The sequence below is a fragment of the Emys orbicularis genome, chromosome 5, assembly GCF_028017835.1.
Source record: "Emys orbicularis isolate rEmyOrb1 chromosome 5, rEmyOrb1.hap1, whole genome shotgun sequence".
Classification (NCBI taxonomy): Eukaryota; Metazoa; Chordata; order Testudines; family Emydidae; genus Emys; species Emys orbicularis.
The window spans coordinates 97,965,680-97,990,423 of NC_088687.1; the positions used below are offsets into that span (position 1 = coordinate 97,965,680).

At 39.1% G+C, this 24,744-nt stretch overlaps 1 protein-coding gene across 1 annotated transcript in view; it reads right to left on the bottom strand.

Annotated features, from left to right (window-relative positions):
* Window positions 1-860: 860 nt before the first annotated feature.
* The window catches only part of GUF1 (GTP binding elongation factor GUF1), a 43,592-nt gene continuing 19,708 nt past the window's right edge, over window positions 861-24,744 (bottom strand). Inside the window, exons 10-17 of the mRNA XM_065405472.1 lie at window positions 18,266-18,389; window positions 17,126-17,258; window positions 11,442-11,585; window positions 9,835-9,968; window positions 7,065-7,166; window positions 4,108-4,227; window positions 2,849-2,885; window positions 861-998 (exon numbers count right to left, since the gene is read on the bottom strand). Of these exons, the coding sequence (XP_065261544.1) occupies window positions 861-998; window positions 2,849-2,885; window positions 4,108-4,227; window positions 7,065-7,166; window positions 9,835-9,968; window positions 11,442-11,585; window positions 17,126-17,258; window positions 18,266-18,389 (932 nt within the window). The remainder of the gene's footprint in view (window positions 999-2,848; window positions 2,886-4,107; window positions 4,228-7,064; window positions 7,167-9,834; window positions 9,969-11,441; window positions 11,586-17,125; window positions 17,259-18,265; window positions 18,390-24,744) is intronic.

The following is a 24,744-nucleotide window of genomic DNA, read 5'->3' on the forward strand; positions in this document are numbered from 1 at the left end:
CTAAAGACTAATTATGCAACAACTCCCTGCCCCACATACATTTTTTGAAACGGACATCAGCTACTTCAGAAGCATCTCATACTTGTCTTACACCTAATTTATGGCAAGAATGTGACTGTCTTCACTCTGACCTAGACAAGGGGTATGCTCTGTGAGCTACCACTTACTTGTATCCATGAAGTAGGTGATAGGAAAGGGAGTTAAATGGGATCAGTAATGCCCAGAACCTAGTCTTCTGCGGTGCTGTTTTCAGAAGCCTTGAGGTCTCCTAATATTGGGCCAACTATCTGTTTCAGAGAGAGGAGCTGTGTTGGGGTATATGATTTCTCTCCTAATTGTCAGTTCCTAAATAACTGTATTTTACACTTGCGGATGGAGTAACAGTCTAGCTTCTGTTTCACTAATATGGAGCTGGTGTGCCCTTTTCCTTGTACTTACATAATCAATTATATTGCCCTGAACTTCAAAGAATGTACTTCCAGGAATTTGAGATCCAACGTGCACCATCTATTATTTCTTGTGTGGAGAGTTAGAAAAGTAAGTTGGGGGTTGGCCATGCCTGCAGTGCCTTGAAGCACGCTCCTTCTGGGATTGGATTTTATGTCACCCACAATCATTCTAGTTGAATTTAATTGTACACATTACAAAATAGTGTATGGTAATACAATCTGAAATGTAGACTTCAAGTACATTCTTCCAATTAAAATTCATTCTTCATAGCTGTAGCCAGCTGTACAAAATTAAATATGACAAGTCACACAAACATACCCCCAGCAAGAAGTTATACATTAACCTCATCCTGCCATTTGCCCAGCAAAAGTTAGATAGAAGCATCAGAGTTGCAGAGTTTTGGTCTCCAATTACTTTTCAGATTGTCTCTTTAGAACACTTATAAAGGCATCTTTGGGCACTTCCACGTTGCCAATTTTCCTCATCTTTTTCTTTCCTTCTGCTTGCCTCTTCAAAAGCTTCATTTTCCGTGTAATATCTCCACCATACTATTAAAAAGGAAAGATGTGTTAACTTGGTATATTGTATAGCTAGTACAGTGTAAAAAACATTAAGAGCTATGCTATACAGTACAGTAACTCCTCACTTAAAGTCATCCCGGTTAACATTGTTTCGATGTTAAATTGCTGATCAATTAGGGAACATGCTCGTTTAAAGTTGTGAAATGCTCCCTTCTAATGTCCTTTGGCAGACACCTGTTTTGTCCACTGCTTGCAGAAAGAGCAACTTTTTGCAGCTAGCTGGTGGGTGGTTGGAACCAGGGTGGACAAGCAGCCCTCCCTATCAGCTCCCCACGCAGCAGCTGCCTGGATTTCAGCTGTGTCCCTCCCCCCACTGCCATGTGCTGCTCCTGCCCTCTGCCTTGGAGCTGCTCCCAGAGACTCCTGCTTGCTGTTCGGGGGGAAGAGGAGGGCTAGTGTCAGGGTATCCCTCCCTCCCCCCTGCTCCTGCACCCCGCTTACCCAATCTTCCATAGAGCGGGGTGGGGGGAACACACTACAGAGGGAGCTTCCAGTAGCTGAGGTGTCAGGAGGTCTCAGCCAGCTGATTTAATTAACAGGGCAGTGTACTTAAGCCTGGGGTCAGCTACTTAAAGGGGAAATGCGCATTTTTTCTCTCACACACAGGGTGTGTCTCTCTGTCTGCCCTCCCTCCTTTCCTGCTGCCTCCTAGAGTGTGAGAGTTAACCCTTGAGGACTCAGTCAATTACTAGTTCATTTAGCACCCCATTCATCCCACCCTCTAACTCCTCCACCTCAACCAAGCTTCACAATCATCATCACTGTGTACCAGTATTAAATTGTTTGTTTAAAACGTATACTGTATGTGTGTGTGTGTGATTATATAATATATAATATAGTCTTTTGTCTGGTGAAAAAAATTCCCTGGAACCTAACCCTCCCCCCCCCCCCCGCCATTTACATTAATTCTTATGGGGAAATTGGATTTGCTTAGCATCGTTTCGCTTAAAGTCGCATTTTTCAGGAACATAACTACAACGTTAATTGAGGAGTTCCTGTATCAGTAGCTATTTAGCCATCAGTTTTTGAAAAGACTAATTATATTAGATGTAACCTAAGGTCAATCTAACTCCCACCACTCATCCTAAATTACCAATATTTAAGAGGGAGAAGAGGAGCCAGTGAACAACCTGTAATTTAGGCATTTACACAGGCAGGAGCTGGTTTCTTCCATTATCTCATTTGTCACATGAGCCTGTCAAGAGAGGCTATATTGGTTTGATATCTACCATGACTAATGAAAGTAAAGGGCTCTTCTGTAACTCATCGTGTCCTTAGACCTCTGACAAGCATAATCAATTTTTTCTGTAATTCTCTCTAGTTCTGTGAACAGTTAAGCACTACATTCTTTAATCTGTATTATCTTGGTTGAGCAATGAAAAAGCCAAAGTCAAGCCTAGTCACAACCAGTCTCTACAGAGAAACTCACTCACCCAAGTCATTTGGGAAAGACTGGGGGATAGTGAATCTGAGACTCTTAGGTATATAGTAGATGTGCAGCTTTGAAAAAGCTGTCAGTTTTTCTAAACCACAGTGTAAATATAGTGCAAGCAGACACAATAGAATACAAAGGGAAAATTGTATTTTAGAATGAAAATCTAAATAACATAATTGTATAAATAAGAGGACCTTGTAACAGGAACTTGAACGTGAGAGAGACAAGTGAGCCAGAGAAGAGCAAAGTACAAAAATGAAACTGGTACGGAGAGGGACATGGGAGAGTAAGGAGAGGGACCATACCCCCCTAGCTGGGCCACTGAAAGTGTTTATATTCAAATATCAGAAATCTCCCCCTCCCCAAATTGAAAAATACCTACACATTTTGCCAGAACATTCTTTCTGTAAGCTTTCACTCTGTAAGAGAGAAGATACCATATACTATCTGTATACATCAATATGTCAGTACATTTCCAACACACGAGCCCTAATATATTCCAAGTAGTAGCCGGTACTAACCCAAATCTATGGGTGGAAAAATGTTTTGAGGTAATTTTTCTAGGATGCTTGGGTATTGTTATACAGATCACGAGTGTTTCTTTTAAAATCCTCCAATCCAAGTCAGCTAGGAGGCTAAGCCTCAAACTGATATTTTTGAATTCTGGAAGCATCCATTAAAGGCTAGCACAGTACAATCCCTTTTCTAGTTAATGATCTTACCTGTGACTTACTTCAAATTGACTTTAACACTCAAAAGTTTACAATACTGTAACTAAGCAAAAAATAGAACCTAATGGAGCCAGTGGCACAGTGTTATTGCAAATGAATGGATGACAATGCCCTACCATCTGTATGATTAGCTTATTAAGTATGTGCTATGATTCTTACTATTCATACATTTTAGCATATATTACAGTAGTGGTTCTCAATCTATTTCCACTTGGGACCCAAAAGCCACCCAGGGTTACTTACTACTACCCAAATCCCACAGTCCTTTGCAGCAACAAAAGCTGACTGCACTGGGGTCACGCCAAGAAACCATGGTTGGTTTGGAGTGGGAGTACTGTAGGTGCTGGCAGGGAACAGCTAGCTTGCAGAGCCTGCATTAGACTTCCTTTGGAGTGAGTATGTGGAAACAACTGCCTTGGCTCAGTCCCCGGGGTCCTAGTGTTCACCACGTACTCAGCACGGTGACCTGATTTTGTTGGTGGGAGACTATTCTACCTGTCCCAGAAATCACACTCTTGTGATTTACTGTGCTTGATCCATTAAGAAACATTTTCTTATCTGGTTTTATACAGAATAAAATTACAATATGTCAATTATTTCTTCAACTTTATTGACATCAAAAGAATATTAGATTGAAATTTGAAGATCAAATATTTGTTTTATTTTGGGAGACTAGTACTATATAAATGAGAGAAAAATGTAGGCCTCCACAAGTAATTTTCCCACTGGCTGCAAATGAGGGGCAGTACCTCCTGCTGTTTCCCCCTAAATGGGCTAGATTTTACAACAAAATCTGTTTGTTTATGGCTGCGGGGACAAATTTTAAAAATATTTAGGTAAATAAGAAACATTTCCTCATCATAATATCTTAAAAAGATAGCTAAAGCCAGGAAAAAAAGATGTAACTTACGTTTCTCTTGCAATGACTTTGCTGCCAAGAGCTGCCTGGATGGCTATTTCAAACAACTGTCTAGGAATAGCATCTTTTAAACGTTCACACATGGCTTTGCCAACAGCATATGCTTTGTCTCTGAAAGGGAAATTTACTATTGTTTTCTGAGAGAATAATGCAGCCTGAGAGAAAAAACTTAAGAGAATTATCATTAACAGTTTTCTAGACAGTAAGTATTGTTTCTAAAAAGGGTCTATTTCCCTATTAAAATCAAAGATATTCTGATCATAGCATAATACTCTATCCAAGGTGAGGAGAAAGACTATTGCACCTGCAATCTACCAGTTCATACAAGATAACTGATAATTTGATTACATTAACAAAGCGCTTTTCAAATAATCTTCAGTAATTAAATGTGCAGACTGTTATAAAACATGTATTATACTGAATACTTAATCCAAATAAGTTTAGTATAGTTCAGAGCATTGTGATGTAAGGTATACAAATTGAGAATTCTGGTCCTTTTTTGACTTCCTCAAATCCCTGGACTCGATATTAAAAGTTAATAATGCCATTATAGCAAAGAGAATATGTCTGGCTAGCCTCGGGGTATGTTTGGAAGAAATTTAACTTGTCTCAGTGGTTTGAGATGGGAGGATTTTATTTGTGGAAGATAAGAAGTGTGGGTGATAGTGTGTTGAAGGGGAACGCATTTTTTGGGCAAGGTGAAAAACTTCAATTGGCATGCTTGTACATCTTTTTTTAAAATGTATAGCTCAAACTTTGGCTAGGAGCTTAATAAACTGAAATAAAAGGGCTGCCTCTATGGATTGAGGCATAATCCAGACATAGCTATAAGAATATTATAATTTCAGCAGTTATTTCTTAGATTTTTATAAGGGGAGGGGGATTTTTATCTATTAGAGGTTGAATAGGTCAGTACAGTTCTCTCAAACATTTACTCACAAAACAGTTACATTCAGAAACATTTTTAAATGTTTCTCTTAACTTATTAGTAGACATTATCTAAAGGCATTCTGCATTAGCACATATTTCAGATTTTGAAGGCATGAAATGACAGAGATAGCAAATTTACACTGAAAAGCTCCCAAAAGGCTAGAAAACAAAGGTACGTGTTGACAGTTTTGTGATGGTCTGAAAACAAAGAAAAATAATTTTATATTATCCTGTATCAAAACATTTTATAGCAAGCAGTAGCTGAAAATATATGCTTTAGAGTTTGATACTGTAAATAGCAACATTTGGGCTTCCCTTTATCTGTACAATAGATAGATGCAGTAAAATAAATAGCTGCAGTTTAACGCTATAAATATATATATTTAAGATGTGGATGGGTGAGTATATTTATGATAGGAGATGCTGGTAGCAATCCCCGTATTTAGGTTACCTAACATTTCCATTATAATATATGCAATCTAGTTACAGCGTGCGGAGAGAGACTGAAAAGATGCAGCGATAAGGGGAAATGATACTGAGTGGGATTTAAGTGTCAATTTTAGGCTAACAGAAACAATGATTTCAAGGTTAGTTCTGATGAAAGGAAGTAGTTTAGGAGTGAGTTCCCAAATAAACAGAGAAGTGCGTGTTTAAAAGCAATAATCAACTATAAAGAGTTGCAGACGAGAGATAAAATGCCAATTTTTTAGGAACATTGTGAACAAGTGGGAAAATGAATAGGAATATGTTTAATGTGAGAGACTAGGGGAACCCATGGAAAATTCTGAAAGCCAGAAGATTAAATCAGAGTTGATTGCAAGGATGAATGAAACAACCTTCCTGGAGCAAGACAGTTTGGCTTTGTTATTCTGACCCTCTGAAGTTAAGAAATCAAAGAATTTAGGAAAGATTGTAGTTTGTCATAACAGAAAATAACTAAAGTGTAAATATGAATTTCAGCAACTGCAGATTAAAGTTCAGACATCCTGGAAGGAAGAGGGGGAAAAAAAGAAGAGGAAAATTAAGGACACTACTAAAGATGGTAGTTGGAAGAACAAGTGGAAAGTTATAAAGACTCCATCAGAAATGAAAGCAGCAAATAGAAAGGTAGGATTCCACCGAGGAATGCAGAAATCTGGAAACTTGTCATAACTACATTTAAGAAACCTGGCTCATTAATATAGAACTTAGTACAGTAAATGTTATTTTCTGAGATAATGGGGATGTTTTGGCCTCCATTTTCTAAATGTTTACCCTATATGTGACCTCCTATTTTCCCAATATTCTGTGACCTCTCTTCTCACCTTTGAGGCCTTCAAACTTATTCATTTTCCAAGTCTCATTGGTCAATTTACTCCCCTCACAGCTCAAGACCAACAAAAGGTCAAATGTGAGAGAGACTATCTTAAAAACAGGACAGAGACTCAACATGAGGAACACAACCAAAACATCATGTACTGCAGGAAGTTGCAACACGATGCCTGACTTTACAATGTATACATTCCTCTGCAACTTCAAAATGTTGCATCTAATGTCTCATTACAGAATTAAACTGAGATAATATTAAATGTATATGGCATTGACATAATCTGGAGCATGAAACAACTGACAACTTTCAATTGTGTACCTTTCGTAAGTTTGATTCCCTTATTTTCAACAATCCTCTCCACAAGATCTGTCCCACCCTTTTTAGTCTTTGCCCTATTTTAAGCTCTCTTCAAATGGTTAACACTTTTTTCCTTAATGTGAACCTTTTGCTTATAGGCAATCACCCTGTCCTCCTTTTAACATCTTCTGCTTCCTGTTTTTCTAGTTAACAATTTGAATCTCTTTCTAAAATCACAAATATGTGATTCTTAATTCTCTCCTAATTATAAAACATCTCTCTTCCTTTGCAGATCATTCCTGAAGATGGTTGCATGATGAAATCCTCATTGCTCTTTCACCAATATATGCTGAAAATATAAAGAAGAAACCTTTTCATTCACTGATTGGGATTCTCCAGTTAATCTACTTACTTGTGTACAACAGTTCCCAATTCTTCAACAGAGTTTCCATTTAAAAGAATATCCATTTTGACAAGGTCTGCTGCCTGGTATCCTGCATCTTCATAATCAAAACTAAAGGGGGAAAAAAATAAAAGTCAACTTCAACCTTGTAATTGATACTATATTCTCTACTCCAGGAATCTTTTAGGCTTTTAGCATTTGTTTTGTATACACATTTTAATAAAACACTTGGATTTTCATTACAGGAGGGGTACTGCCATTTTTAAATGTATTTTAGTAAATCCGTTCTCTCTCCAAAACTGAATTATAAGTACACTGTGGGCAAAAGCTTGCTCTAAAACACAGGCAGACAGCACCCTTTCTTCTAGCTACTCAGCAGGGGTTAGTCAGGACCCACCATCCCCACTGGATTCTCTAAGAGCCACTCAGGGATACCAGATTCTTTCCCACCAAGCCAACATGAGGGCAGCAGTGTGAGGAGCTTCTTTAGACCAACCTTAAAGCCTCAGCTCTTGAAGCTTCCCCTCCAAGTCGCTGCAGCAGAGTCTTTATACATTCTGATGTCATGAGAATCCTAAATCTCAAAACAAACTCTGAACTGGTTTTTATATGTACTCCATTTGACTAATCGGTTGCTCTCCTCCTACTCCTGTCTGGTTCCAATGCTCAATTTGCTGCCAGACCTCCCTCTCTCTTTCCCTCTATCTCCCCCCACAGCCATCATGCTTCTCCCCATCTCTCGCCTTCACTTCCACCCCCACCACCACACCCCTTTTTAATCACCTCCCTCCATCCTCCTCTGGCTCTCCTTCCCCTTCATTTTTCTTTCTATCCACCCTCTCTCATTCCCTGTTTTCTTTCTCCCTACCAGTTCAGCCACACAACACACACACACAAAAACCCAACACCCAGTCATAATCCTATATTCATAAAACATATTTAAGAACAAAACCAAAAACCTCACAACAACATGCAGAACCACCAATCTTGCAATCCTGTCACTGTAAATCAAAGAGTTCTCTCTTGCTACCCATTGAATTATATGAACTTTGATTAAACTGCAATCTTTTTAGGCGGGGAACTGTTATTCTTATGCCAGTAAAGTGTTTAACACAATTGTGGATATTAAAAAGTAAATCATGAGACCAGTATCAAAGCCACCTGTTCCTTCCACAGTTTTGGCAAGGAGGGATAGCTCAGTGGTTTGAGCATTGGCCTGCTAAACCCAGGGTTGTGAGTTCAATCCTTGAGGGGGCCACTTAGGGATCTGTGGCAAAAATCAGTACTTGGTCCTGCTAGTGAAGGCATGGGGCTGGACTTGATAACCTTTCAGGGTCCCTCCCAGTTCTATGAGATAAGTATATCTCCATATATTATTATAATGCATCTTACTACCAAATCTCCTGAGATCATATTTCAATAAAAAGAGGCACACTGTTTGTTGGCTTAAATCCCATCTATCTAGCAACATATTCCTTTCAGCTAAACTCCCAAAGGTTGCTGGTGAGTATCTGCATATTTTTATAGCTACCAGCTGTAAAGATCATTTTGCCTGAAGGAACAAAATTTCATCTCAATGTGCAGAAAATTATTTGCTTAATTCCCAGAACAAAGTTGAGAATATACCCCTTCATCTGGGTTTCAGACTTGTATTAACGAATTAACATTTGGAAAGGTTTCCTTCTCACACTGGAAAGAAGAACTAATGAATAAAAGTACATTGTCAAGGGTCCCTTTGACAAGTAGATAATGCTAGTTCTCACATTACAGTACACTGGACACTTGCACAATGTACAGCTGGCAAGAGGATAGTTATATATCACAGTAAATTTTGTTAACTGATTTCTAAGCTGACTGCCACTGATTTTCATAACATAACCTTATTTATTAGGCTGGGATTTTCAAATCCCTGCCTGCAGGTCTGAGTCTAACTTAATGAAGAACTGATAATAGGAAATTCCATTCCCAATAATGATCACAGTACCCAAAATGGGTGCAAGCTACTGCACTTCCACCTTATACAAGGTTTCTCTCTACAATGTGTGTGTCGTTTAGTCATTGCTATTTCAGAACTGGTATATAAGAAAAGTGAATGTCAGGAGTCTACAAGTCAGGTTTCTTCTGTTCTATTCCCATTTCTGACAGTGATGTTCAGTATGGCCTTGCCTCTATGCCTCAGTTTGCTCATCTGCAAAATGGATTTAATATCTTCCTATTCCACAGGAATGTTCTACAGCTTCTATGAAAGAAGCTGTTTTAGTAGAATTTTATTAACATTAGATTTTAATAATTTTATTTCTAACGTTATACATTGCCCTCACTAAGTATGCAAAATATTCATAGCACACACACACATATATAATATTATAAACAGACAGACAAGTCAAGATCTCTTACATTTCACAAAATCTTATTTTTGGTGAAACATTCAACATCTACTGGTAACCTTCTTCCCCCCCCCTTTTTAAGCTTTCTGGTAGCAGTCTGAGCAAAGATGTATTTGTTTTAATCAAACATGAACATAACAGTAAGTTTATCCAATCCTTCACTGTTGCATCCCTTGTCCTTGCCATATCCCCATCCCCACCATCTGTCATCCCTTTCTCTGTTATGTTTAATCTACATTGTAAACTCCTTGAGGAAATGCTATTACACATGGATATGCTTCCCTGAATACAGCGTTTAAAGATAATGAGAGTTGAACACTTACTTCCCATTTGTGCCTTTGAATATCTCACCCAAAATTCTTAAACTGTATTTTGAAAAAGAAAAAAATTACCTAGCATATCCAGAAGAGAGTGATTTCAGAGCATCATAAAAATCCACCACAATTTCATTCAGTGGGAAGATATATTTCAGCATAACCCTGTGCTCATCAATGTACATCATGTCCTTCTGAACAGCCCTGCGAGTCTAATAAATATGACACTTTAAAAGAATGAACTCTCCTCAGTAGAAAAATCTCACAACACAAATACAGAACAAACAGGCAAATATGGGGCTATTATTACACAGAGAGGTTCTGGCAACAAGCCATCAGACAGTTCGAGTACTTTTTTTAAAAAAAATTAGTTTTGTTTAGATTCTCAGAATTGAGAATTACAGCATCATAATTCAAGAAGTGGCCATTTTTGGACTAATGGTCTAGAGATCCTTCCCATGCATATATTTCCTAATGCCTCTTGCCTCATCACTGAAAATCTTAAGAGCTTCTGCTGCTGCTCCCTCATGTCCTAATCTTGCAAGCAGTTCTTCGTGGGTGGGCTTTACACCTACAGGCAGCCCCAATAAAGTCTAGGTTCTTAGACACAGGAGAGCTACCCATGCAGGGGGGCTTGTAGGATCAGGGCCCAACTCCTTTCAATAGTCTTTTATTTTTATGTATTTATTTTACTATACAATGTCTTCATCCCATATATACTTTGGGCACTAATGTAGCAAACATAGTAGTATATTGTCCTGAATTATGTATACTGTAATTTTGTATACTACAGAGCATTTTGTGACAAAGTTTGTATATACAAAACCATATAAAATACTGCATTTATTTATTTTTAATGTACCCATATTTTTTAAAAAAATCAAGTAAAATATTGCAAATGCACAGGGGGAGGTGTTTGGGTAAAGAATTAAGCTTTTAAAATGTGTACTGCAGATGTAATCAATTAAAACAATCTGTTTTCTACCAGAATGGGATTATTTGAATCAATGACTAGACTTTATATCATCCTGCTTTGTTCCACATCTGTACATGGCAGAGTCAGGTAAAGCATACCATATCTACAACACTTGTTAGAGAGACAAGAAACTGCAAAACTCCCTAAGTTAAGCAAGAGAAACTACTGTTTTTCAGGTCCATGGATAGAGATTATGTTTCATTAAATTACTCCTACATATGCTGTACTTAATACCACCAGCATCTCCCATTGGTGATTCCCCTCGTTAGTAGTGAAACAAACTAGCAAAAACCCCTCTCTTTTATTGGGAGCTGGAGCAATTGTTTAAAAAGACTCTCCGGGGTTGAGCTTGAGCAGCTATCTTTCACTGGATGATCTTGTATGCAGTGTTGTAGCCGTGTTGGTCACAGGACATTAGAGAGGCAAAGTGGGTGAGGTAGTATCTTTTTTGCACCAACTTCTGATGGTGAGAGAGACAAAGTTTCGAGCTACACAGAGCTCTTCTTCAGAAATTGGTCCAATAAAAGATATTACCTCTCTAGATGACCTTATAATTCAGAAAAGTGATGTCATTCATACCTGACCATTTTAAATCTTGATTTTATTGAGAGTATTATTACTAAACATTCCTATGGTGCCCATCACTGTGGTATCTAGATACCACATGTGATTTAACAGTGCAATCACAAAACTAAAATTCTATACAAACCTGACACAGAGTTATGATTTTTCCAATATATTCATCGGGTGTTATGATAGTCCCCAAAACGGTTGGTTCCAAATATTCCGATACTGAAGATTTATCAGGAAACTCAGCAGGGTTGATAACAGTAATCTCCTCTTTTCCGTGCTCCTACAAAAGGAAGGACATCAACCGAATCAAGAACTTGCTTTCACAAGAGTCCCTTTACAAGTACTTCTAGTGAACTTTATTCTCTGACCACTGATTAGAGGAAAGACATTTCTGGAAATTTATTTATGAAAATAAGAACATTTACATTATTATTCCTTGTTTCATAAGTTTTCGATGTTCATTAAGTATACGGAAGCAGCAACATTAGAATGTTAAGCTACCTTTGAAGCCTCAGGTATTAATGATTGTCTGGTACAGTAAGGCAGGTAACTATATCCAATATCAAGTAGATTAAAAACACAAAATTTTACCTCTACCTTACTATTGTGCCAAATGCAGTGGACCAAAATAGAGTGTTTACTTTTAAAAAAATAGGCATCATGACTGTGATCCAAATTCTGCAAGCATTTCTCACACAAAACTCCCAGAATCAAGCCCTTTGTCAACAGAAAGTTAAATCAATGTTTATTTTGAATCAATAAAGCATTGCTGCAGAGCATCTATAACCTCTCTTCAGAATGTTATGGTGGCTTACAATAGACTAATGTATCATTTTTGTTCATTCTGGTTAATTTAAAATGCACTGAAAGTAAAGGGGAAGGATAATCAGTGCTCAATTTTTCAATTTATTAAATTGAGTTAGTTTTAATTGTAAAAAATCTACAGGGGTGTTACAATGGATGAAAAATTGTCACAAAAAACATATAGACTCATAGACTTTAAGATCAGAAGAGACTATCATTATCATCTACTCTGAACTCCATATATATATAAATGACTTTTTATACTGCGCTTACGAATGTCACTAGCTCCCACCCTATGTGTCAATGGCAGTATTTCTATAAGATTTTTCCCATTTAAAATACATGAAAAAGGGGGGAAAGCATCACAAAATTCCATTCCAAATAAAATATAAATTTTATTGCAATTGTTTGAGGAAACACTTGTGGGTAATGTGATTATCCCAAATTCATGGCAAATATGATTTTAAAGCACTACCAGACAACGCATTTCAGTCAAAGACACAAAAGTACTTGAACGGCATATTTTTAAATGTCAGCCATCTAAATTAGTATGTTTAGATACTGAACTGAAAAACTGATTTATCATCAATTCAGAAATATAGGAATAAAATAAAATGTAATTAAAATCTCCTAAATACCATACAGTCTTGTCTACCATCAATGGTTATCATAATATGAACGTTAGATTAAAGGAGCAGCTGAAATGTAAGCACTGTACCTCTGCAAAAGATAGTTTTAAAAGCCTTTCTTGTTTTCACTATGAAAATTCATGCACCGTCCAGGCATAATGTAGAAAGATTATTATGAATACCAATGAAGAAGAATTTCACACAAAAACTACATTAAAAGATCATTAAGGCTGAAAGGTGATCAGTGAATAAAGCATTTGCTCAATATTTATTTTTTATCCTCATTGTTCAATATGAGGTCCCTTTGTCTTCACTGCATAACATCCAATCCCCACACTGAAAAAGGGCACTTTCATTATTCACTACATATTGACTAAATTCTGCAACAAGTTGAAGGTAAGAGTCTCAAACGCTGAGTTACAGATTAATGCTTTACACCATTTGACTGATGGGATTCCAGACTTTTAGATGGTATAAAGAATTGGTTCTGGTTTTAAACAATTTGAGATAGCAGCCACCAAAATCAGTTCAAAATTGAAGTTGCTGGGAAAAGAAATAGAAATGAAATTAGAAATTAATGGAGATATCCCATCTCCTAGAACTGGAAGGGACCTTGAAAGGTCATCGAGTCCAGCCCCCTGCCTTCACTAGCAGGACCAAGTACTGATTTTGCCCCAGATCCCCAAGTGGCCCCCTCAAGGATTGAACTCACAACCCTGGGTTTAGCAGGCCAATGCTCAAACCACTGAGCTATCCCTCCCCCCTATAGGAGGGATAAGGCAAGATGATACTCAGAACATGCTATTTTGAAGTTAGATATCTTGACCTAGTAAGCTAAGAAATTAATGGTACATTTTCAAGCTATCCAGCACTGTATAGCATTCATTTTTATCGCCCTAATGGTTTGCAAGACAATGGACCTGACATCAGTCAATAGTCCCATCACTCCAGGAGTGTTATTTTATCATTGGTCTTACAAGTTGTGGACTTCAGGCCAACACAACTTTTAATCATTATGACCCACACTTTTCTGAAACAGTCACCCTTTAATAGAGGGGTTATGTGTTATCTAAAGGGATGCACAGAACCACATGGACTATGATAAGAAATTGCTTCATGGCATGACTGTATTTCCTCCCTCATCTTTGAACTCCAGTGAATGCCAATTTTAGTCACCTTCAGGAAAGTGAGAAGAGATGGAATCCCATTGCACGCTATGTTTGTGCTGAACTGTAACTGAAAGGCTACAGCTCAGAAGAAAATGCAATTTCTATATTTTGCATAATTGTATTGCTAGAACCATTATTTGTGGAACCCATGATGAGGTGTACTGAAAAGTAAATCGCTCCCATGGAACAGGTACACACTAATTTTAAATTAAAGTCAATGGGAAATTTATGAGTTCTTGAGCGCAGAAGTCCTTCACTTTACATAAGATAGCACTAAACTCATGAACAACTGAAAAATTTGCCATTTTATTCTTGACTGTATTCCAATTAAAATAATTCCACTCTGTGTCTCCTGCCAAAACAAAAATTATACAGATGAATCACAAGAGTCTTTTCATAGTTCAATTCAAATCTTGCTACAGCTTTTGGGGAGAGAAAAATGTGGAAAATATTGTCACTGAGAGGAACTGCTGTCCGTATAATATCAGTCACTCAGCACTAAGATCCGAAGTCACTTAGAGACAGGATCTCTCACAGGCAGCACAATGTAAACTTAATTACATAAAAATAAAATAATATTATTTTGAGTGCTGGATTTCATAGCCTGAAGTTAGGAAGTGCCAGAATTAAAGTTGCCTGCCTGTGCAACATTAATTCTGCCCTCTTGTGCAGATGCATTATGATATGGGTCTTGAGTTACATGACCACAAGTTATGTTTTCCAAACAGATGGTTAAATATGCAGTAGTCCCATTTTACAGACATCTTAGCTGAGTAGATAGATTTGGAAAAATTTTATAGACAGTGTGACTGAATGGCCAGCCTGACACTAGGGTCCTGCCATATCAGAGACCTAGATTCTAACCCCAGTTTGTATAAACTCTCAATGGATAGGAGGCCTTGTTCAATAATAAGGATTTTGAAGGGCACAAGTCAGTAGAACAAGTGAGACTTGAGCTCACGTCTCTTTGGTGCAGAATCTATATTATCAGTGTCCCAGTAGTGTTCTGTGTGTGGCACATGAGCCATGCCCACAGAATTAATATACATTTTTTTTTTTGTCTGTGAAGGAGTTAAGGTTGTTACCCACAAAAATGCCAGACAAACCCACAAAAGCAAGAAAATGCTAAGTAAAGCCCCAGACTAGGAGAAATAGCTCAAACACCTTTACTTTTGACCTAATATGAACAGCTTGCCCCTCCACCCACAGGCACACAACTTACCATTACCACAACTAGTGTAATACCACATGCCACACATTGCAGCCTTAATTCTGCCCCGTCTGCCCCCTTCTGCACACATCCCTTTTCCAGATGTTTTCTCCAACACTAGCAGTTGTGGATGTTTGGGTATGCTTTAGAGGGTAGTTTAGCAAGGAGCGGTGTATGCTGAAGGGTGGATAAAGGGAGTCTGGAAGGTTGGCATCTGTAGATGAACAGTTACAGTTGTGATGTGTGGTCTGTAATTGTAATTATGATAATGTACCTGTGGGCGCAAGGATAGATGATACGTACTGTTAGGCGGCTTAACTTTTTGTTTCCTTGCTTCTATGGGTTTGTACACTAGGCATGTTAGGTGTGTAGCAACCCTAACTGCTTCCAAACAAAGTCTGTATATTACCTGCCTTGTTTTGTTAAGCTCAGTTGGAAGTTGACACTGGATGAGGAGGCAGACATGGGGGGGCAAAAGTGCAGGGGAGAGAATCCTTTATCTGTCAGCAGCTCCACATGAATGCTTCTCTGTTGCAGTACAAAATCTAACAGAACAGCATGTCTCCATGTGGAGAAGGTTTTTCCTCATCAATCAGGTTTGCATGTATCCATCCCCACGGATAATGCATGATTATGGAGTTATGACGAGGCACTAGGGCTGTCGATTAATTGCAGTTAACTCATGTGTTTTTCTACATTTTCAGATATGCTGATTTCAATTACAACACAGAATACAAAGTGTACAGTGGTCACTTTACATTATTATTTTTTATTACAAATATTTGTACTGTAAGAATGATAAACAAAAGAAATAGTATTTTTCAATTCACCTCATGCAAGTACTGTAGTGCCAATCTCTTTATCATGAAACTGTAACTTACAAATATAGATTTTTTTTGTTACGTAACTGGATTCAAAAACAATGTAAAACTTTAGCGCCTACAAGTCCACCCAGTCCTACTTCTTGTTCAGCCAATCGCTAAGACAAACAAGTTTGTTTACATTTACGGGAGATACTGCTGCCCGCTTCTTATTTACAATGTCACCTGAAAGTGAGAACAGGCGTTCGCATGGCATGTTTGTAGCCAGCATTGCAAAGTATTTACGTGCCAGATGCACTAAAAATTCGTATGTCCCTTCATGCTTCAACCACCATTCCAGAGGACATGCGTCCATGCTGATGACGGGTCCTGCTTGTAACAATCCAAAACAGGTGACATTGTAAACAAGAAGCATTATCTCCTTCAAATGTAAATAAACTTGTTTGTCTGTGCGATTGGCTGAACAAGAAGTAGGACTGAGTGGACTTCTAGGCGCTAAAGTTTTACATGTAAGTTCAACTGTCATGGTAAAGAGATTGCACTACAGTACTTGTATTAGATGAATTGAAAAATACTATTTCTTTTGTTTTTTTACAGTGCAAATATCTGTAATGAAAATATAAAGTTGAGCACTGTACACTTTGTATTCTGTGTTGTAATTGAAATCAATATAGTTGAAAATGTAGAAAACATTCAAGAGTATTTAAATAAATGATATTCTATTATTGTTTAACATCACGATTAATTGCTATTAATCTTTTTAATAGCTTGACAGCCCTACCAGGCACATATAGAGCATGCAGGGTTTTTCACAGCAAGACAAACGCAGGGCATAAATGGCAATTTTCAAGAGCTCGTAACTCAGCAAATTTCGTACATGTGCACATGGAGCCAGCAAAAAGAGCCTCCTGGTTCCCAGGACTATCCCCTGCCCAATGTCAATGCTGTGCTGCAAGCTACAGAGACACTAGAGCTCTTTTGGAGGGGGGGGAGGGAGGGGAGGAGGAGAAAGAAAGAACCCACAGCCTGAAGATTTTTTCTAACGTATAGTGCTAAGGAACCTAAACAAGGGAGACGATGCTGCTGCTTCACCTATAAGAAGATACTGATCTACAATTTATTTTACTGGCTTAGAAAATGTTTTAGGCTGATGTTCATTTCAAGCTCCTGTAAATAAATTAAAATACCTTTATCAATTTTGCTGAGGAAAGAACAGCCTTATATGGAACAGTGGGTGCAGTCAAAATGACAGATGCATTGTATTCTTGCTCCAAGCGCTGATTAAAAACTTCCAGATGTAGAAGACCAAGAAACCCCAACCTAAAAAAAAAAAAAAAAAAAACCTTGTTATTCAAAATGTGCACTGTATTCCTATGGTATAATTTTACATTATTAATACAGTACTAGGAGACTAAATGATTTGGCAATGTCAAGCACAGTAAAGGCAATCCTTAATCCTGACTAATGACATCTGTGCCCTTTGACTCCGGGATAGAGCTGAGCAAATAATTTTTTTTTTGGTTTGGGGTTTTTTTTTTTTTTTTGGGGGGGTGTGGTTTGGCCAGCAAAAGGGGGGGGGGAAGAGAGAGAAGAGGGGACCAAAAACCCCCAAAATTTTGTTTGCGTCTAGAATTTGTCAGCAAATCAAAAAAGAGTTTCATTCCAGGCAGCTTCAGAACAGCATGTGAGAGTGAGAGAGAAAATGAATGTTGTCCCTTATAACCTTTAACCCAGTGGTTAGGGCACTTGCCTGAGATGTGGGAGAGACAGGTTTCAATCCCCACTCTGGAGCAGGGCATCTCCACCCACCCTGATGAGTATGCTAACCACCAGGCTATAGGCAATTCTAGAATGGGTTGCTCTCAATTTCTCCTGTTCCATTTTGTATAAATACTCATCGTGCCAGAGAGTGAAAACGGCTCTGTAGCCTGGCGATTACGGCACTCACCTGGGTGGTAGCTAAGGTAGGTCAGAGATGTGGATTCAAATCTCCTCTATGCCCAATTGTGTTATAACCCTTAGCCCAGTGGTTATTGAGACAGACAAAAACACACACCCCAAAAACTGAACTTTTTCGTAAATCCACTATTCATCTGAGAAATTTCTTCCAGCTCTACTCCAGGGCTTCTCTTGAAGAAAGACTGCCAATCAAGACAAATTGTGTGCTGTATACGAATATGGACTAGAATTAAGATCAAGTACCCACTTTAGGCCTAATATTAATTAGAGTTAAAATCCCCAGAAGTAAAAGACCTATACCATCAACAAGTCCCCATGTATATTATAAGACACTTCCTAAAATTAAAGTGTAGTAATTGTAGTCTCACCTCCATCCAGCTCCTAAGGCAAGGCTGCTATCCCGATGAATAGTTACACTGGAATCATTTAGTGTCAGTTTTTCTATAGCACTTTTCAGGTTGTTATATTCCGACTGGTCTACTGGGTACATTCCTGTAGAAACACATTACGCTGTTCACATTCAATCAAACTTGACATGATAAAGAACCTGATCTAGCTGAACCAGTTAACCCTTTTGAGCCATTTAGCTACATCTTGACAGAATTTATCTTTCATTTAAATCCCTAAATATAAGTAATGTAATGAATAGGGAATACCTTTCTTCCATTCCAATTCACCTGTCCTACAGAAATATGCATCTCATATGAAAGAGTTCAAAAGAACTGAATGCCCAGACATGTTCATATTTTTAGAAATTCACCAGGACGAGGTGAATACATTTCAACTGCAACTTTAAAATTTTAGAATTACTTCAGATAGAACAGTGGTTCTCAAACTTTTGTACTGGTGACCCCTTTCACATAGCAAACCTCTGAGTGCAACCCCCCCTTATAAATTAAAACACATTTTAATATATTTAACACCATTATAAATGCTGGAGGCAAAGTGGTGTTTGGGGTGGAGGCTGACCGCTCGCAACCCCCCATGTAATAATCTCGCGACTCCCTGAGGGGTCCCGACCCCAGTTTGAGAACCCAAGATAGAAATATCATGAAAAATTGTTACAGTTCAAACCCGACAAATAAGATTAACTCTATGGGAAACTGAATGGCTCTGAAAGATAATAGGCCAAAAATGTGTGGGTGTAACATATTTGCAGCATTACTGGAGGGCATCTATCAATTGTAAGGGATTAATACTCAAATGCTTCCCAAGCAATAAAACAACATCTGTAATTTTACATAACTCCTGCTGTAACCTGCCCTACACATATAATTCATACCACACAAACAGAATTAATGCCTTTCGATGAAACGCTCCTGCCAAATACATGTGCAGCAAAAGGCAAGGAAGTAACGTGCCACATCAAATCATTAAAAGTGAAAACATTTAAATAGTGAAACTGTCAGAGTGACAAACAGTGCTAGTTACAGGATCTGTTGTGCCTCTATGGCACAGCCATGTCTTGGGACCAGTGTAGATTACTCTGCACCAAGAAGCTCCCCTTCTGGACACAGGGTACCTCCTGGAGTTCCCTCAATGTAGGGGGTATCTTAGCACTGCTATCCTCCTCAATGGTATTGGTGCTGGTACAAGTCTGAAGGACAGTGCAGAGGAGTGAAAACAACATGGCCCGCCCTCTCTGGTGCACACTGAACATGGCAGAAGTACCACTGTACTACTTCTCCATTTACCTGCACATGCGCATGTAAGGGCTAGGCACAAACTGGGCCATAAGTGTTTACTGTATTTTCCAATAAGAGCTTTATAGGAAGTATTCATAATCAGATTTCATAAAGCACAATCACGTCTTCTAAAGAATGTTTATGTTAAATGTGCTTGCTAATATTCCTTAATGAGGGGGTGGAGCTGATTTACTCTGGCCAGATTTAAAAGCCAGTTACTAACAAACATTGGAGCAGTGAACAGTATCTAGGAAGTGAAAACAATGATTGCTACTGAGGCTCCTACTGAGGAGAGGAGAGGAAAGAAGATGGTTAGATGCAGAAGCTGGGGGACGTACATCATCCTTGAGGGAGTATCTGGTGGAAGCTACTTATGCATGAAACGTCACTTGGCAGAGCGGATCCAAGGATTAGAGATGAAGCTGGAGATGATGATGGAATTTAAAAGGGGAGTTGAAGGTATAATGCAGAAGAGGACAGAGAAGGTGGTACAGCAACTAAAGATCTGTGGACACCTGCCAAACAAAAGGAGCTAAAGGGAGGACTGCCAAATCCATGGGAAAATGTAACCATAAAGACAAAGCAGAGGAAGAGACCACCTAGCGGTGGTGAAATTGAGTTGAGTAACAGTTTTGCTGCACTGAAGAATGAGAATTAAAAACAGGCAGAAGATGTGGTGGCAAGAAAGAAAAGAAAGGAAACCAGTTCCTGCAGAAAAGAGGAAGAGATGATGGACCCGAGCCTAAGGAAAATGGAGGATAACATGCAACTATTCATACTAATACCAGGAACAGACAGGTCTATGTGATCAGGGTCCCTATACTCAGAAGAATTGACAGGCCTATAACCAGAACAGATCCAGAGAACAGAAAAGTGTGCTATGTCCCAGGAGCCAGGATACAATATGTGGATGTGAGCTGAAGAGGATCCTGATAGAAGTGGGCAAAAATCCACTAGTTGTTCTGCAAGTCAAGATGAAGGACACTGCTAGATTCTCATCGAAATAGATCAAGTATGACTATGCTCAGCTGAGTAAGATGCTAAAAGAAGTGAAAGCTCGGGTGATTTTCAGTGGAATACTTCTGGTCCCTAGAGAAGGAGGGAGAAGGCATGACAAGACAATTAAGATCAACAAATAGCTCAAGGATTGGTGCAACAAGGAATGTTTTGGGATGATCTACTATTGGGAGGCATTTAGGGAAACAAGACTCTTCTCAACTAATGGACTCCACTTGAGTACCTGGGTTTAAATTAGATGTGGGAAGAAGGTTGGGAGAGACTCATAAAATCTCCATGCCTGGCATCAATACATAGAAGCAGGAAAATCAGCTAAATGAAGACACAGTAAGGGATAATGGAACACCACAAGCTAGAAAACTGGGTGAGGTCCAAGGGAAACAACTGAAATGCTTGTTCAAGAATGCAAGGAGTTTGGGGAATAAAATGGAGGAACTGGAACTACTGTTGCAGGAGGTCAAACCAGAAATTATAGGGATTACAGACACATGGTGGAATAGCACTCATGACTGGAATATAGGTATTGAAGAGTATGTGCTGTTAAGAAGAGAAAGAAAGAAAGGTAAACATGGTGTGAACTGTACATCAATGAAGCTATAAACTGTAAAGAAATACAAGTGATAGTATGGAAAAAACAGAATTTATTTGGGTCACAATCACTTTGAGGAAGGATTGTAAAAGAGGTGTGTTGGGATAGTGTTATGGGTCTGTTATAGTCTCTTCTCCCCCCAGGGTCAGACTTGGATATGGCTAGCAATCTCTTTAATATCAGTGATAAATAGTTTTGGAAATTATATCATAATGGGAGACTAACTTCCCTGATATAGATTGGAGAATAAATATTACTAACACTCTTAGGGCCCAGTTATTCCTGGATGTGATAGATTACAGTTTTCTTCTTCAAATTGTCACTGGACCAACAAGAGGTGATGCAATTTTAGACTTAGTTTTAGTAAGTAGAAGAGCTGGTTGTAGGAAATAGCTTTGGATCAAGTGATCACAAATTAATATATTAAATAGAAGGATAATCAAAACCAGGTTGTCAACTACAGTTTTTTATTTTAAAAGGGCAGATTTTAACTAATAACCTTAATTTCCCAAAGAAGTCAACTGGACTGAAGAGCTCAATGACTTAAATGTGGAGGCTTGGAATTTCTTCAAATGAACTATACAAAAACTATCTGAGAAATCTGCATCCCAAGGAAGGGGGAAAAACTTGTAGGGAAAGGCTCCAGGTCCAGCTGGATGAATAACCACCTCAAAAAGGTTATTAAGAGTAAGGGGATGGGAAAAGGGATTACCAGCAAAGAAAGATACATCATGGAGGTTAGAAAATGCAGGAATAAAGTGAGAATTTCTAAAAATCAAGCTGAATTAGCTCTTGCCAAAGAAATTAAAATAAGAGGGTTTTTAGTTATATAAATAAAAAAGAGAAAAAGGAAGGAGGATGTTGGCAGCTATGCAGTGTAGATAGGAAGGAGACTAAAGATAATCTAGGTATGGCCCAAAAACTAAATGAATACTTTGCCTCAGTTTTCAATTATTATGATCATATGGAACATGTGCATGAAGGCACCATGACTGATGAAAATGAATATCCAGAAATGGAAATTACCACAATTGAGGTGGAAGAAAAACTTTAGAGCTTGATGCGTTCCAGTTGGATGAAAGGGGAGTGGGGAAAAACAGATAACTTCCCTCCCAGAATACTGAAAGAACTGGCACGTGAGATTGCGAGTCCAGTAGCAAGGATTTAAGGAAATAAATCTATCTACTCAGGGGTAGAACCATATGACTTGAGAACAGCTAATGTTGTACTTATTTTTAAGAAAGGGGGGAAAAAAGTGATCCAGCAATTACAAACCTGCTAGACTGACCTCAGTGGTATGCAAGGTTTTAGAACAAATCTTGAAGGAAAGAATAATTAAATTCATACAGGTAAATGGTAAAGGGTTTACCAATGGTAGATCATGCTGGACTAACCCAATTTCATCTTTTGAGAAAATAAGGTTTACTGCACTTTGCTTATCTAAAAGATTGAATACAATTGGACTTCAGTAAAGCATTTGACCACACATAAAATTATTAGTTAAATTAGGGAAGATGGGGATCGGTACAAGCATTGTAAGGCGAATAAGAAATTGGCCAAAGGGGAAACAGCACTGGGTTGTGCTGAAAGGTGAATTATTGGACTGGAGAGAGGATACTAGTGGAGTTCCTCAAGGATCAGTCTAGGGACCAATCTTATTCAATATTTTTATTAATAACCTTGGCACAAAAAGTAGGTGTGTGCTAATAAAATTTGCTGTTGATACAAGTTTGGAGGCATCGTCATAAAGAGGAGGATCAGATTATTACACAAGATTATCTGAATGACCTTGAAGACTGGAGTGACAGAAATGGGATGGAATTCACTAGTACAAAGTGCAAGGTCATGCACTTGAGGTCTAATAATCAGAATTTATGCTACAACCTGGTGGCTCATCAGTTGGAAATGACAGAGGAGAGAGACCTGGGTGTGTAGGTCGATCAGAGGATGAGCAACAAACATGATGCATCAGTGAAAAAGGTAAATGCAATCCTAGGACATATTAGGTGAGACGTTTCCAGTAGAGGTACAATGGCATTAATACTTTTCTATAAGGCATTGGTCAGACCTCATCTGGAATACTGTGTACAATTCTGGTCAACCATGCTCAAGAAAGATTAATTCAAACTGAAACAGGTGTAGACGAGTTACTAGGATGAACAGAGAAATGGAAGGCCTATTTTATGAGATGGGACTAAACGAGCTTGGCTTGTTCAGTATCACAAAAAGAAGGCTGAGAGTCTATATGATTGTTCTCTATAAATACATTAAGGGGGTAAGTACCATGGACAATGAAGAGCTATTTAAGCTAAAGGAGAATGTTGGCACAAGAACAAATGATATAAAATGGCCATGAACAAATTCAGACTGGAAATTAGAAGGTTTCTAACCACCAGAAGGGTGAGATTCTGGAACAGCCTCCCAGTAGTAGCTGTGGGGGCAAACACCTTAGTTTTGAGAGAGCAGGACACATTTAGGAGTGCAATTGTATGACAGGTTTGCCTGTGATGGTGGGGGACAGAGAACAGCAGCAGCCCTGGGGCTCACTTCCAGTTTATGTTCCGAAAGCTCATGCTTCAGGGTTCAGCCGGCCACTTGCAGGGGTCAGGAAGTGACACCTCTCCCCCCACCCCTATGTGCCCATATATTCTGGGAGGCTTTTTAATCTTCTTCCTCTGAAGCATCAGGGATGGCCACAGCTGGAGACAGGATACTTGGCAGGGTGGGCCAGGGCTCTGAGGTGGCACCAAGCATTCTCTCTCGCTCTCTCTCTCAGGTGCTTGGCTGGCTGGTTCTTGCTCATATACTCAGTCTAACTGATCACCATAAGTGGGGTGGGGAAGGAATCCCCCTCCCCAGGTCAGACTGGCAGCGACTTTGGGGTTTTTTTGCCTTCCTCGGAAACATGTGGGTGTGGATCCCTTACCAGGATTATTTGGGTATATCTCATTTAATCGTTTCCCTGCCACTGCAGGGGCCTCATGCACTGGTGCACCTCGGTCTGTCCTATTCTCTTGCCTCTGTTATTTCCACTGTTAGATTTAGTGTGTGGGTCCTGGGTGGTGGTGATGGTCTATGATATGCAGGAGATCAGACTAGATCAGCAATTCTCAAACTGTGGGTCAAGACCCCAAATGGGGTCGCCAGGGCTGGCTTAGACTTGCTGGGGCCCAGGGCTGAAGCCTGAGCCCCACTGCCCAGGGCCGAAGCCAAAGCCAGAGAGCTTCAGCCCTGTGTGGTGTGGCTCAGGTTGCTGGCCCCCTGCCTGGGGCTGAAGCCCTTGATTCAGCTTTGGCCCCCCCTGCCCAAAGCGATGAGGCTCGGGCTTTGGCCCCCCCACCCAGGGCAGTAGGGCTCGGGCAGGCTCAGGCTTCGGTCCCCCCTCCTGGGGGCGTGAAGTAATTTTTGTTGTCAGAAGGGGGTCACGGTGCAATGAAGTTTGAGAACCCCTGGACTAGATGATCTAGTGATCCCTTTTGGCATTAAACTATGACTCTATACATTATTCCATTAAAAAATGTTAGAAGGACATTATTAAGGTTTCAAAGTTAAACCC